Source organism: Mesoplodon mirus (genome assembly GCF_964341445.2).
Source record: "Mesoplodon mirus genome assembly, chromosome: 9".
Taxonomy (NCBI): domain Eukaryota; kingdom Metazoa; phylum Chordata; class Mammalia; order Artiodactyla; family Ziphiidae; genus Mesoplodon; species Mesoplodon mirus.
Window position 1 is genome coordinate 75,048,528 of NC_138985.1, and position 16,728 is coordinate 75,065,255.

The 16,728-nt window shown below is 42.0% G+C and overlaps 1 protein-coding gene across 9 annotated transcripts in view; it reads right to left on the reverse strand.

The window, feature by feature from the left end:
• Positions 1-16,728, reverse strand: part of ELMO1 (engulfment and cell motility 1) — a 596,918-nt gene that overhangs the window by 423,432 nt on the left and 156,758 nt on the right. For all 9 annotated transcript variants that reach the window (XM_082632561.1, XM_082632562.1, XM_082632557.1 and 6 more), the window contains 2 exons: positions 14,346-14,386; positions 13,293-13,365 (listed from right to left, as the gene is read on the reverse strand). In XM_082632561.1, coding sequence (XP_082488687.1) covers positions 13,293-13,365; positions 14,346-14,386 — 114 coding nt within the window. The remainder of the gene's footprint in view (positions 1-13,292; positions 13,366-14,345; positions 14,387-16,728) is intronic.

The following is a 16,728-nucleotide window of genomic DNA, read 5'->3' on the forward strand; positions in this document are numbered from 1 at the left end:
ATTGTACTTAGGAAATCTGCAATTAGGTTTCTGGCTTTGGAACACAATGTAAGAGTCGCAGAGCCATTCTCAGAACTAACCTCCTCTACTGATAATGGGTTTTTGCTTTTTACTGTTGTTTGTTTTCTTTAGAAGGGGTGTTCTGGTGTTTCTAGGATCATTTCTGGTAAACAAGTGCCTGCCTTTGCAGGAAACCCCTGTGTCATTCATCCTGTATCTGAGCATTACACAGTTAAATGTTTCAGTACTTGAGTCAATCTATTCATTTGTTTAATAGCTGAACTGGAGAACATGGAATTATCATGACCTCTGGCATTTATCTTTGCCTGCAATTCTAGAAGCAGTAGTATCTTACCAAACACAAGCTAGGGAGCCTAAGCAAAAAAGTTAGCCGTCTGTGCAATCATCTTGTTATAGCCTCTATCCAACAGTCGGTGGTAAACATTAAATAACATGACATAAAACCCACTGACATCTGAGTAATGCTGGTGGCAGTCAGTACCCTCCTCTCCCCTGCTCCCTCGCATTTATATTACTCAACTTGGATTGTCTTTTTTTTTTTACTTCATCCTGAAATAAGTATATACTCTTCCAAGTCCTCTCTAGAGGAAAAGCACTAAATGATTTTAAATGATAGCTCCCATCCAATTCCCAAACTCTTAATTAGAAAACTCTAAAAACACCCCAAAAATGTTTTTAGAGACTTCAGAAAGTTTAATGCCAATTTAGTTTGAGTCACTAAGAGCAAAGGTACCAGGAGAGAGGTGGGGCGGCATTCCCAGAAAAGAAAACAGCTGGCTGAAGCCTAATGGCAGGGCTGGATAGCTCCTGGGGAAAGTTAGGACAGTCTGATGCATGTATGCATGTGTACCAGTGTGTGAGTATACTTCAATTTTCCCGAGTTGGGCTTGATGAATTGAGAAAGGGCTGAGGGAACCCAAGAGTAGTACTTATCATCTATCCCAAACAACATCCCAGGAACCAAATACCCAAGTATGTCATGTGGCTATCATCCTTCCCTTAGCTCAACTGCAGCCTTTTGTCTTTGACGACTGAACTGGGAAAAATCCAATATGTTCTTAAAGTAAATATGAATAATATTAATAATCTTTTGGTTCCTGTCTTGGAGAAACTCAAAATGTAAGATACTAACTACTTTGGAAAAGATAATTAATCAGTCCTGTGATACTAACTAACTACATACTTGGGGGATGATAATAAAACTTTCCTGGTTCACATGTGGCACGTTGCTATAGACTAAATGTTTGTGTCCACCCAAAAGTCATTTGTTAAATCCTAATGCCCAGTGTGATGCTATTATGAGGTGTGGCCTTTGGGAGGTGATTAGATCATGAGAGGGGAGCCCTCATGAATGGGATTAGTGCCCTTATGAAAGCTGACTCTCCCTTTCTGCCTTATGAGGTCACAGCAACAGAAGGCCATCTATGAACCAGGAAGCAGCCCTTCACCAAGCACTGAATCTCCAGCGCCTTCATCTTGAACTACCAGCCTCCAAAACTGTTGTTTGTAAGACACTCAGTCTATGGTATTTTTGTTAGCCAAGCTGAAAGGACTAAGACACAGAAAACACAATATGACAAATTCCAAAGTGCTTTTCCTGTTGCTCAAGATTCTTGCTACAACCTCTGTTCTTAGTGACTGGCTTTCACCGTATGTACATATAATTCCAACTGCAAACACTTGCATTCAATTGTTCCTTGGTTATTGGAAAATGTGTCACCACAGTGGAGTGTGACTATCCTAAGTTTCTCCTTCATTTAATGAAAAAGAGTATGTGGAGTGGGGAGAAAATGCTGACAAGGTTTCGAAGTCACTGCCCATGTTTTCCTTCATGGAAACTCTAAAGCATGTATTTAAGCCTAGAAATCTCTCTACTCTTCCGTGATCACTGCTTCCACAGAGCCAACTGCAGGAAATAAAGAACCAAAGATGGGTGAACTACAAGAATATCAATGGATATTGATATTCTGGGGGCAGGGTGAAATAAAGTAAAACTCACTTTCTCAGAACTGAACAACAAAAATCATAAAATTGGGGGTAAATTATCTGTCAAAACTATAGTTTGGTTCTCAGAAGTTGTTGTTTGCTATAATGAAAATAAAAATGATAATACTGGGCTTCCCTGGTGGTGCAGTGGTTGAGAGTCCGCCTGCCGATGCAGGGGACACGGGTTTGTGCCCCAGTCCAGGAAGATCCCACATGCCGCGGAGCGGCTGGGCCCGTGAGCCATGGCCGCTGGGCCTGCACATCCGGAGCCTGTGCTCCGCAACGGGAGAGTCCACAACAGTGAGAGGCCCATGTACAGCAAAAAAAAAAAACCCAAAAAACAAAACAAAACAAAAAATGATAATACTGACTTTGAAATTGTATTACTCTTTGATCATCTGCCTAATGGAGAATTATTTGTATGAGGTACCAGAGGGTCTCTTATTTTTCCCTCCCCATAGCTATTGCTGTGAACTAGAGATAAGTTCATACAGCTGACCAAATTCTCAGAAACAGGTCATTTATTCTAAAGAAGGAGTACTTAAATCCATGGGACTGGGTTTAAGTGTCATCTTATGAAATCTGATGAATCTTTAAAAATTTTAGTCGACATCCAGCACAGTATAAATATTATGTGTATGTATGTATGTGTGTATGTACTTATTTTGGAAAAGATAATTAATCAGTCCTGCGGTACTAAAAGCCAACTTTTTTTTTTTTTTTTTTTTTTTTTTTGCGGTACGCAGAACTCTCACTGTTGCGGCCCCCCCCCGTTGCGAAGCACAGGCTCCGGACGCACAGGCCCAGCGGCCACGGCCCACGGGCCCAGCTGCTCCGCAGCACGCGGGATCCTCCCGGACCGGGGCACGAACCCGTGCCCCCTGCATCGGCAGGCGGACTCCCAACCACTGCACCACCAGGGAAGCCCTAAAAGCCAACTTTTTAACACTGACTTAAGACTCTAAGAGGAGCATTAAGATTCATTTACTCACTCTATGATCCCTCTGCTGTGAATAATCTGAAAGTTTATGTGCATATTCTGGTAACTGAATTAGCCAACATCATACATAATCTATTAAGCAACTAATTGTACCTTTTATCTTACAGAGAAAACTGCATCACATAAAATCCACAAACAATCTTTGAACACCTGAAGAATATGTTCAAGGAACTACGAGACACTTGCAGGGGCCCCAGAGGGAGAACATGAAGTTTTTACTTGCAAGGCACTTGCAACTCCAGGGAGGGGAAAATACAAGTTTGCACACAAATAGTTAAGTACCACTTCAAGGCAACAATAAAGACATGCAGATCCTGCTTAAGTATCAAATGAACCTAAGAGACAATAAAAAGACAATAATTCCTGTAGCAGCAGAGAAGAAGGGAAGAGATTTAGAGCTGAAGGACTGAATGAAGACACTAATCACCAACACCAGGATTAAGATTATTTCAGGCAAGCAGCTATGGTTTCTTCCAGCTCAGACAATTTAGGATTGGGAGGGAGAGGAGGGTCGGCTGTCCCGAAATGGCAGTTGTTTTAATGGCATTACTTCCTGGGTGTGTTTGTTGGTAAGACTCATCTCCCCCAGAAGCAAGGAGTCTGTCATTTCATGTCTTTATTCCCAGCATCTAATCTAGTGCCTGAAACAGAATGGGACGGAGGGAGGGAGGGTAGGCAGGACTGAATTCCAGGCGAGGAAAGCTACACGGGGGAGACAGCGCAAGGTTTATTTGGAGAACATTAAGGCAATTTGGCTAAAGCGGAGAGAACAAGAAAAAGATGGCAAATTGAACGTGTCGACCGGGGCTGGATTGTGACACGCCCTGACGGCCAGGTTAAGGAAGGAAGTTGGACCTCGTTCTCTCTCAGCAACGGTGGAAACCAAGCAGAATGATGTCCCCACTTCAGGCAGCGCACAGGACTTCTAGCCGGTAAGATTTCACAACATGGGTTTTCTTCTGCAGACAAAAAATGTTGCCTGCCATTTCAGTAAGCAAAGAATGTTACCTGCCATTCTGGTAAACAACAAATGTTGCTGCCATCAAGCCATCAGCCACAGCAGCAGCCCCCATCCTGTGCCCTGAGGGGAATTCAGGATGTAGAAAAACAGGATACTGACCCTAGATGGTTAAGATGCATATCTGAGGAATAATTTCAGTGAGCCCAGACTCTTGAATCCTCCCAAATGTAGAAAGTACTAAAATCATTAACTTGAGATGCCTGGTTTTTTGTGATTAGCAGTAATCTTTTGATGTTTGACTAAATGTTTTGGGGTTTGTTTTTTGTTTTGCAAAAATTCCTCTGTATCCTGGTTCCTCCCTTCCCTCTTTGGAACAGTTCCTCACAGCTACCTGAGAGGCTGTCTCCTGGGCTATAGTCCGCAGTAAAGTCCCTGAATAAAACATAACTGGCCACTTTTAGGTCGTGCATTTTTCTTCAGCTGACATATCGCATGCAGGAATAAAGAGAAAGATCCAGAGGCTGCCCACATTTCTAATGGGTAATGTTCAAATGGAGCACTAGTACCACCTGGACTTGTTAAAAATGTTTGAAGTGCAGCCTTGATCTAGTGGACCCGCATGTCTAGATTTGAGGCCATGATCTCCATTTACACCTGAGAGCTTCTGGTTTGGAACTTGAAAATACCCTGGATAGAAATGACACAGCTTTACTATCTAAAACATAAAGTACTGTACAACTCTGTAAATATGCTAGAAGCCATTGCATTGTACACTTGAAATGGTAGTTTTTATGGTGTATGAATTATATCTCAATTAAGATGTTAAAAGCTTAGCACAGCGCTTGGCACATATGGGAAGTCAGTACAAGTTTCTTTTCTTGAATACATGCATGCATGGCTCTTTTCCTCCTGGCATGGCTGTTTTTTTTTTGACAGCCCTAGATTATGAGCTGGCAGATCCAAGACAAGCAGCCTGTCTAGAAGAGTCCAGTGCTTTCTAAAGGCTGGTGACAGGCATACAAGCAGCCAGTAGGGCAAGGAGCATCCATACCAGAAGTCAGGTTCAGTTACAAATCAAAAAAGAAAGAATTCAGCAGCAAGGCACATGTGAATGTGGAGTCTTTAACAAAGGGAGAGCAGGCAGCAGGGTATGAGAAAGGCAAGAGATGGGGCAACAGGGCAGCAAGAGAGAAATGCTGGGAGCCAGGAGCCCCAGAAGAGCTGAAGAGTCAGGGCAAGGTGAAAAGCGGGACCGTCTTTCTTTGCCCATTTCTGCCTGCTGAGAGCCGGTCCTGGAGGCACTGGCCCAGATCAGCAGGGATAACTTGCTGAGGCAGCCACAGTGGCTTCTGTTGAACAAATCCAGAATCTTTTACCACAAGCAGCAGCAGAAAAAGGAATGTCGCATAGGATGTGTGGCTAGGTTAGGAAATTTACAATGTTCCTGAGCTCTGGTTTGCTCAAATTAAAATGCCTGTCCCAGTGAAAGTTCTTTGATCAAGAGTAACAGAGGCCTTCCCTGGTGGCGCAGTGGTTGAGAATCTGCCTGCCAATGCAGGGGACACGGGTTCGAGCCCTGGTCTGGGAGGATCCCACATTCCGCGGAGCAACTAGGCCCGTGAGCCACAACTACCGAGCCTGCGCGTCTGGAGCTTGTGCTCCACAACAAGAGAGGCCGCGACAGTGAGAGGCCCGCGCGCTGCGATGAAGTGTGGCCCCCGCTCGCCGCAACTAGAGAAAGCCCTCGCACAGAAAGGAAGACCCAACACAGCCAGAAATAAATAAATAAATAATTTTTAAAAAAGAGTAACGGAGACCCAAGTACAGTGATTTCAGGGGAAGGACTGAAAAGCCACAGGATATCCTCTCACAGGGATGCAAACACAGGAAACAGAAAGCAGAGAGGAAATCAGGATTGGAAGCCGCTCCCTCTGCCCATCCTCTGACTCCCTCCCAGGCCTTCATCCCCACTTATCTCAATCCTTTCTGCAGACTGGTGTTACTCTGTGTACTTGTACGTATGGCCGGGGCTGCAAAGCCCCACACTCAAGCTTGTAGGAAGACGCACCTGCCCGACACCACAGCAGCTTTGACTCCATCTCACCTTCCCGTTCTGGCAAATATCATCACCCAACTCACCTCTCAATTTCAGATTCCCAGAAGAGAAGCACAGTGTGGGGGGCCAGGGGGGCTCAGCTAGGGTAAGGTGTCAACTTCTGGTCCCCTTAGCTGTTGGGGGCAATAGAGAAGGGACACATGGCATCAGGCCGTAGGCTGCCCCTCCTAGGAGCCAGCGGACCGGCAGCTCCCCAGGGGAAGACGTGCCTCAGTTTCTTTGTATTTTGTTTGGTGCTGGTGCGGGTGGTGCTGGTGTGTGTATTACCTTCTCCAGGGAAGAACACATTCCAAACACAAGGCTTCCTTAAACTACTTAACATACAGCATGTGCGTTTATTCTCCCTAGTTAATTCCCCACCGCGTAAATATTTTCAGTGACTTTCAAACATTTTTGACCCCAGGGTAAAAAATAAGACTAAACATGTATTACGTATGAATGCACATGAAACAAATATTTCACAAAACAACACATGTAACACACTCTGATTGTTTTCTATCCTGTTATAGTCCGTTTTTTAATGCTCCTTCAAGCTACTAAATTGATTTACCACCCACTAACAAGTGATGACCAATGGTTTGAAAAGCCCTACTATTACCTCTATTGTCCTGTAATTTTATCATTCAAAAACAATTTTACACTTTTCACGTTATACTCATATAGAAGAAAATTCCCCAATCCTTTCCCAATAATACCCCAAACCCCACAATACTTTAGCCACTTTTAAAAGATGAAGCAAGCGCCAGAGATGTCTAGTGCATTGAACTGTTTTCATTACAGTGTCCTTGAGGCAGTCACATGACACCCCTGTGCTCAATTTGTTTAGTGACCAATAAGGACTCACGCCCTTGGGTTAACCAACCCAGCTGAGAAGCACCAACCATTTCCTCTATGCAAAGCCAACCTTCCCACACAGGGATGGAACCAGCTCCCTTGGGCTCACCAGCCTCGTTCCAAATGGAAAAGAAACTCTGCTGGTAATGTGTGTTATCTCTGGGGAATTTCTAAGGCAAATTACTTCGCTCAGCAATGCTGATGCAATTGGGTTATTGGGTCATGGGTATAAATAGGAACAAATGCTTTTTGGAGGACCAAGAGGTAGTAGAATGAGGACTGTCAGTAGAGGAAACCAGGGAGGTAAAATAGAGGATGGAAAGATGGATTTCCACCTCCCACACCAAGAACTGGTGTGCCTTCCATCTGTGGCACAGCATGATGAGAACTGCCGAGATTCCTGCCTGTCCCACAGCACGGCCCAAGAGCACAGGACACTGGCTCTGGAGCCAGACTTCCTGTGTCCATCCCTGCTCTGTTGCTTACACCCGTGAGCCTCAGTTGTGCCCTCCAGAGAATGGAGCAGGTAACAATAAAACCTGGTTTACAGGCTTCCTGTGAAGACTCAAGTACAACAAAGAGCCCATGTGAAGCGAAGCGTTTAGCTCAGCGCCTGCCACATAGCAAGCATCCAACAAATGTTCAGGACACTTGTTACCATCCCCCCGACTAATGCCCCAGCTGACCTGAGAAGGTGCCTAAAACTCACAAACAGAGTCCTGTCTTTGAATGAATACTTTTCCCGTTAGTTTCTCAAAGTTCAGTTCAGACACAGTTAGCCCACTCCAGGACCCTTTTGGATCCCTCTTCTCTTCTATAATCACTTGGTTCCTTCCTCTTCTTCCTCAAAACCTGTGCCCACTTCAAGGTATTCTTCCCCCACTAGACCCTGAGATCCATGGATGCATAGATTGAAAGGGATTCATCTCACTGAGCTCTTTGTAGAGCCCGTGCTTAAAGTGTGACAGGTGAACTGAATTCCACTCGATGACTGAGTAGTCTCCTGACCCAGGTCGGACATACAAGTCCCAGGGATACACAAGCCCTGTCTGCCCAGGGATTCGGGGAAGCTCAAGGCCTGCCTGAGAACACAGAGCACCTAGGAAGTGGGAATGGCATTAAAAAGGGGTGCCCTTCAAATGACCCCACTTCTTTCCCCGAAAGTTCCTGGGGCCAGCTTTGCAGAGAGGGCCTGGATGAGAAATGGATATCTCTATTCTTACAAAAAACTTATAGAAACAAGATACTGCCATGGTGTATCACTGTACTTCACACATTCTGAAGTGGGTCTTAGCACAGGGGGACCAAAATACCATCCTGAAATCGTGAGAGAACTTCAATTGTCCACAAGTACACGATCTCCTAAAGGTGCCCTCTACCATGCTCCATGCTTTCTGGGGACCTACCTGTCTGCATGCTTAGGGTTAAGGATGACAAGGCAATTTTCCTGTTTGCCTAAAAAATATGGTATTAATGCAATAATACTACCTTAGACAATTATACAATCCAGACCAAAGGCAAATGAAAATGTGTTTTGCTAACCCCCAGTGAGTGGAAGATTATCTGTTACAACTTCCTCCAAGCCATCCTCTTAAGGAATAAAAAGGTCACAGACTAAAGCTGGTAAGCAATGCTCACAGGCTTTAACTTCCTATATTTATTGTCCTGAGGCAATTACCATCAGGATCACTGGCCTGGTGTCAGCAAAAAAAAAAAAAAAAAAGGAGCATCATAAACAAACCAGGGCCCAGTTAGTGGGGACAGAGGGTTACCAGGAGGTGGCATAGGCAGCTTTGGAGGCAGACTCACCTGGGTCCAAGCCGCAGCTCAACCACTGCCCATCTGTATGACCTAAACGGGTTGTTGCATAATCTCTCTCTGTCTCACTTTCCTCATTGTAAAATGGAGATAATAATAACCTGCCTCATCAGACTGGAATGAAGATAATGGACTAAAACGCTTAGCCCTCTCTCTCTCTAAAATTCTTTTTCGGAAGACAAATTCCACTGGAATACTTAAAGTAAACAAATGGGACTACATCAAATTAAAAAGCTGCACAGCAAAGGAAACCATCGACAAAATGAAAAGGCAGTACGTGGAAAAGAGAGAAATATCTGCAAATCATATATCTGATAAGGGGTCAATATCCAAAATATGTAACAAACTCACACAACTCAATAGAAAAAAAGCCCAATTTTTAAAATGGGCAGAGAAAGTGAATAGACATTTTTCCAAAGAAGACATACAAACAGCCAACACATATATGACTAATCAACGTCACTAATCATCAGGGAAATGCAAATTAAAACCACAATGAGAAATCACCTCATACCTGTTAGAATGGTTATTATCAAAAACAAAAACAGAGAGAGATAAGTGCTGGTAAGGATGTGAAAAAAAGAGAACCCCCATACACTGTTGGTGGGAATATAAATTGGTATAGGCATTATGGAAAACAGCATGAAGGTTCCTCAAAAAATCAAAAATAGAACTACAATAAGGATCCAACCATCCCACTTCTGGGTATATATCCAAAGGAAATGAAAACAGGATATCGAAGAGGTATCTGTATTCCCATATCCACCGCAGCATTATTCACAACTGCCAAGATATGGAAACAATCTAAGTGATGTCAACGTATGAATGGATAAAGAAGATGTGGTAGATATATACAATAGGATATTATTCAGCCATGAGAAGGAAGGAAATCCTGCCATTTGCAACAACATGGATGAAACTTGAGGGCACCATGCTAAGGGAAACAAGTCAGACAGAGAAAGACAAACACTGCATGCAATCACTTATCCGTGGAATCTTAAAAAAAAGTCAAACTCATTGAAACAGAGAGTAGAAACAATGGTTGCCAGGGGCTGAAGGGTTGGGGGAAATAGAAGTAAGTAAAAGGGTACAACATTTCAGGTTATAAAACGCTTAGGTCTCAGGATCTAATGTAAAATATGGTGACTTAGTTGATAGCACTGTATTGTATAATTGAAATGTGCTAAGAAAGTAGAATTTAAATGTTTTCACCAAATAAATAAATAGCAATGATGGATATGTTAATTAACAGGATGGGAATCCTTTCACAATGTATATGTATATCAAATGACCATGACATATGCTTAAATACCTTACAATTTTGTTTGTCAATTACACCTCCATAAAGCTGAAAAATACACAATTCACTTTTTCTTTTGTATTTTCTCTCTCCGTCTCTGAGACATCACCCTGAAATATGAAAGTTACTGGGGCAGAATTTGAACTTGTAAATAGCTGAATCTTAACTTTCTCTAAGGCATTTGCATGCTATGCTTCTGCTGAACGCTGCTCAACAACATGACATTTTTCCCCCTGCGATGAAAAACAGACGTTAATGGCCCAATAAGCAAATGAAGACAATTTCAGAAAATGGGCTTGGATAACATGAGAAAAGCAGGGGAGGTGCCTTCCTGAGGATCTTAGTAGAGAATCACAAGCATCTATCAGTTACAGAATATGTTAGCTTGTCCAGCCAGGGCTGGAGAATTTTTCTTCTTTAAAATTACAGGTGAGGGGGGCTTCCCTGGTGGCGCAGTGGTTGAGAGTCCGCCTGCCAATGCAGGGGATGCGGGTTCGTGCCCCAGTCCGGGAAGATCCCACATGCCACGGAGCGGCTGAGCCCGTGAGCCACGGCCGCTGAGCCTGTGCGTCCGGAGCCTGTGCTCCGCAACGGGAGAGGCCACAGCAGTGAGAGGCCCGCATACCGCAAAAAAAAAAAAAAAAAATTACAGGTGATATTTTACCTGTGTCAGAGGAAGGGAGACCACCTCACATACAAGGGAAAGTCATTAACTAAGAACATGCACAAGTTTCGAAAATTAGTCACCAGTTACCATGGTAACACAAATATCACCTAACAACTCACTGGGCTGTAAGTAACCAAGATGATGCTAAACACATTACTTAAAAAAAAAAAAAAAATGGGAAATGGGCTCTATTTTTAAGAATACTTGCAAAGAACTAGACAGACCTAACCGCAGACTGAAGGCAGCCCAGGTTTGCCCCTGTGGACCCAGGATTCAAGGTCCATCTCCTGCCCTTTGTGTGTCACGTTCTGTGTCACATGCAGACACTGTGCTCAGTGACAGCTGTAGGAGGAAGAGTGACGACATTTTACTTACAAATAAAGAGCTGCAATTGGGAAAATGAGGCTTCTCATTCCCTAAACTTTTAGTAAAGGAAGAATCCTCACTACTGGCCAATGAAGAGAGACAGACAGATTGAAGACAGATTTAGGTGGCAGTCCCTTTAAATTCAACATTAAGGATTTCCTCAGGCCAAACAAGATCTCTCAGAAAATAACTAGGATGCCCAATAAAATAATAATTTATCCATTGTTGAGTAGTTTGAATTTTCTGATATTAATGTTAATATCAGAAAATTAGATATTAATGTTAGATATTAATGTTAATTAGAGTAAAAGCATAAATAGTACATGAATTTTTAAATTATTCTACGAATTGGCCACACACAAACACCCTCCTAAATGAAACTTAGCACTTGACCTCTGTTCATAGTGCCCAGTGCCTGGGACACTCGGGTCCCACCTCTTCAGAAAAGGGCCCGAGAGCAGTGTTCCTCCAAGTGGTCCCTGGGTACCTGCATCAGAATTCCACAGAGGGCTCTTAAACTGCAAAATCCTAGGCCATATCCAAGGCTTGCTCATTCTGAGTCTTTGGGGTTGCGATCTGAAAAACCTACATTTTAAAATGATTCTCCCTGTGATGCTTATGTTCTCTAGTCTGAGAATTCCATCCTTAGTAATCACCAATACATTGAGGTCTCCTGAGAATAATGACAGAAGACAGGACAGCCACCAGGGGACACAAGCCAATACAGTTAATCAAAGGCAGAGTTAACTGTGACTCAATGGCTTTTGGGGCACAGCCTAGGGTAAAAAACTAGCACAATATACTAGTATTATATACAGGTGTGTGTGTGACATAAGTCTTTCAGAAACAACACAGGTGATGTACTGTGACCTATTCTACTCTATTATATTCCAATTTTTAATGCTATGAACACCAACTAAATTAATTTCACTACTCATTAAATGGTGATGCTTGAAAAACACTATTATAACTTCTGTTGTCCTATAATTTTATCACTTAATAATTTTTAAACTTTTTCATATTATATCCTAAATAGTAGACAGCCATCCAATCTTTTCCAATAATACCCCAAAAGTCACAATATTTTAGCTACCTTTAAAAGGTGAACCAAGGTAAATGAGACAGTCTTCTGTTTAAGGGTATCAACAACAGTACATTCAACTGCTAACATTTAACTTTTATTTATTTATATCCTCTTTATCTCACCAAGAATAGCATGCAGATTATATAAATATAAAAGGAATGAAATATTTGAAGAAAATGAAGCAAGGGGGAAGTAAAGACAGAAAACTGTTTGCGGAATGAATCAAAGCAACAAGTAAAAGGAATAGATACAACACAGGCCAGGAAATCTAGTCCACTTGTTAACTCTCAGCCTTCTGGCAATCAGTGTGCAGAAGAAAACATGATCAGTTATGAAAATTCCAGGGACCATCTGGGAAGAATAAAGCACTTTTTTCTGTGGTTTATTACCCCTGAGATATTGGCCAAGCCATCTGACTTCTATGATTCAGTTTCTTATCTCTTAACCAAAGCCACTGTGGTTTCCATCACAGGTTAGTCTTGAGGACAAAATCAACAAACAGAGGTAATGTGCTTGGCCCAGTTCCTGGCACATAGTAGGTGCTGAATAAATGTTAGTTTTCCTTTCTCTTATCAGGGATCTCTAAGACATTAATTGTACTTGCTGCCAGAGCCACTGTAGTCTTCACAATTCCCTCCTTCTCCTCCAAGCTTCCTAAAGAGTTAAAATCACCCAAGAAGGAAGCAGTGTTCCCAAGAACCACAGAACACTCAGTGCCTATGCAATGCCACCTTCGAAATGGTTTCTTGTCATTCTTTCAATAACTTTAAGCAGGGCTTAGAGGTTATTCTGAAAAAAAAAATCTGAGAAAGGAAAGCTATACTAAGTCATTAAGTATCAAATAAATGCTTTAACCAAGCAATAAGAAAGAGAGCTAATTAGTGAATTCACAGTTAGAAGCCAAATGCTGTTGCTAAAACAGGACGCAGAAACATATTTGGTCTTCACTCTTGAATGGGCTAAATATCCCCTTGTTAATACTAAAGTAGCAGTTGTTTGCTTTGCAGACTCTATTTTTGTGGATGGTAGAGATGCAAAATTTAGACCAGCATGTTTAGTCCTGAGTAGAGGAAACATCAGTTATGTTTTAATTTCCTTTAAATATAAGTGTCCCAGATTAAATAATGCAGTTGACCTACCTTTTCTGTGATATAGAAGTTTGAACTATCAGCATGCTGCAGTGCAAAGTATTCATGGTTGGCAAGGGACCACCTGAAAAATACAAGCATAAACTGATCAGAAAAACAAAAAACATTTTCTTGTTTATAGTTTGATAGAGTTAGATGAAATAAACACCCTATGATTGGAATTGAGCCAGTACCCAAGATACCCACAGTGCAGTTCCTAAAACAAAATGGCATTAGCCCCCCTTTCATGACCCTGAGACCAACCATTTCAGATGTGGGTCATCTAGGTGTTATTCCAAGCCTATTGCTCACCTTTAGGCATTTTATCTTCATGGCTTTGAGGGAAGGGTATTTAAATATAAAGTTCCATTCCTCCCTATTATGAATGAGTGAGTGGAGCAGAGAGAGGAAAACAAAGAAAATGAGTGCAATTTAAATTTTTGATAATTGTTACATTTTAATTGCCTCTGTAGTCTACAGTCCCCAGTCGGTATGCTTGCTGTAGCTTGGAACATTCCAATTGAGGATCCCAGGTCTTAAATAAATTCCAGGTAATACTATATTCACACTTCTGATTTAAAAATAAAAAACTTCATGCAACTTCCATATCAATGTGCTTTTCCTTTGGATTGTTAGAGCAACCCAGAGAAGTAAGAAAGTTCACTATCATTGTGGAGTTCCACATGGCAGCACAACCACCCATTGACCTGTCTTTTAAATTATTTTATCTTCTGTGGAGACCTGAGTGGCCCTCTCATTTTATACCAGATGAAGTGTGTACTTAACCTCACCAGTGAGCAGGATGAATGAACCACAACTTTTCAAAATAAATAATATCAATTCCAGTGTCCACATATCAGCCATTCTACACTTTCTATTCCTTGAGAAACAGTGATAATTTTTTTGGTTGAAAAGGCATGGAAATCTTACACAGCAATTCTTGGTGTCTTTTGGCAGGTCAAATAGTGACTTAGTGAATAATATTTAATGATTGCTCAAGAATATTTTATTTGCCTTTCAATTTGTGGACTGGAGCTCCCTGGATAAATCCTGAGTAACACTTACCCATCACAGACTTCCTTTATTATTGCAGACAGTGGTTTTTTCTGAAAAATAGAAAAAAAGGAAATACTTTGTCTCAGTTTCATTTCATCATTTTACATTTAAAAAAAAAAGAAGAAGAAGAGGCCTAATAAAGAGATATCTAAGTAAGAAGAATTTACATTTGCTATTCTTGGTTGTGTCAGTGAGTGTGTTGTTTTTCTCAAGGTAATAATCGACCAGCCATCACCACCAACTATATTAATGATTTATCAACCTTGTGGTCATTTTTCTACACTTTAACATTGCTAATTGAAAAAAAACATATATCATATTTAACTTAGCCACATTAAAATCAAGATGAAACATAGCTTTGGTCAAATATCTCACAGGCAATGACAATCCGCCAGGTCAAATGATAACCAGAATTCCTCAAGAGTAGGACATGAATCGGGCAACCAGCAGTTTCATTTTATGCAAACAAGCTTGGATGTGGAATATTTTTATGAGAACATGAGGCAAATGGAATATGAAGCATGGTGACATTGTTCCTACAAAGTACATAGAATTCTTCCCCCAACTGTGGCCCATGCAAATGCCAATCACGCAGCGGCCTGAGCAGGACACACTCGAGTAATGGGACCATGACACCATGTGCCATGGTGTCAACTGGCGGCTGACTACAGCTGTGCTCTTGGCCTAACAGCCACAGCTGTGCTCCGCCTGCCTCCAGATTGAAAGAATGCAGTGAAGAGACACACACAGCTCGCCCAGAGATGTCGAAACTCTTTCTGCTTTGGATGCAAACAGACCCTGGCTATCTCCTGGGATGGGCAGTAGTGTGTCAACCAAAGGAACACATCACAGACAAGAAACAAATGGGGAAGAGAAATCAAAGAAATACAACACATGGCCCTGGATTTTCAGATACAACCATAGAAAAGCATCTAAACATGTTCTCCTCCTGTCCCTCTGCGGGGCACTGTCATATGGGGGAAGGAATTCTGAATCAAGCAGACTCAGTTCAAATCCTAGCTGTGTCACCCTCTCTGCAGTGAGACCTACAATTTCCTTAATTTGCTGAACCTCAACTAACTAACCTGTAAAATGGGCAGAGGACCTATCCACTCCTCAGGGCTGTTATAAGAATTAAATTAAATTAAATTAAATTAAATTAAGTTAAATGAGAATTAAAACAAAGGGCAAAAGGTTCAAAAAAGGGTAAGGGCTCCACTTCCCTACCCTCTCACATCACTAGAAGACCTTGATTTCCTCTTTGCATCCTTGCCCTTGGGCCCGATGCTGCTAGGTCTGCCCTCTTCGTTAGTTCTGAGCACTCTTCATAGTCCTTTCTAAGGGCCTCTAGGCCCTGATAAAAGCTCCAACACAGTCCTCAGTGTTCCTCCAATGCTCTCCCTCCCTCTGGAGCTCTGGGGTCTATGACTAAACCCACCACTATGTTTTCAAAAGAATGTCTGCCTACCCCTACAACATAAATGCAGTGGGCAGAAAAGGAACCTAGAATTGTTGAGGGGTGGAAAGATGGTAAGTATTCCTGACATTCTGAGGTGGTCTCCTTTAGAATAAGATTGGAAATGGAGATTGGGTTCTACAGTGATGTTACAGGTTACACAACTCCTAGACCTTTGCAAGAACTTGTCCATTGTTTATGGCTCTGGCTGTGAGTCAAGGGGCAAATGTGCTCTCACAACCAAAGGACAAAGGAGCTTTAGAAACAAAACTTTTCCCATAAGATGAGGATTTTGCACTTCCAGTTGCCAGAGGCCTCTCCAGGCTATCGGTATTTCATGAGGACCTAGAGGTCTCCTACCCTCCCAATCTTACTTCTTGTACCCTCAAAACTGAAATATAAATAAGAGGGCTGGATTTCAGACTTAAGTTACATTGAAAGGACAGATCAGGCCAAGAAAGTGTTGCTATTGATGTAGGAGAAAGCATTTAAATTACAGCTTTCAGAATTAGAATTCTTAGTCTAGGTAACTTAGAGGAATTTCTTGGATTTTAATTCAGGTCTGATTCATAGATTCAGAATCAAATTTGAAAAGACAGAAGTCTATGGGCTTCTAGAACTGTCATATCTAGAACATTCTGAAGTTGGATATATGAAAGGAGTAAAGACTCTGGAAGAACAAAACTTAGAGATTTAATAGAGAAAGACTAAAGAAAAACTTTAAACCACAGAGGAAAAGGAACCATAGTTAACTGAACATAATGCACTCATTATGCAGCCTCACCAATTAAAACGAATGTTATGTAAGGACAGGGCTGGTCCCATGGCCCACTTCCTACACCTGTCCCCTCCGTTCTTTATCTGTTCCAATGAAACGCTGGCTCCACCGCCCAAATCTAATTCCAGTGACTTTTCACAATTCTCATCCACCTTATT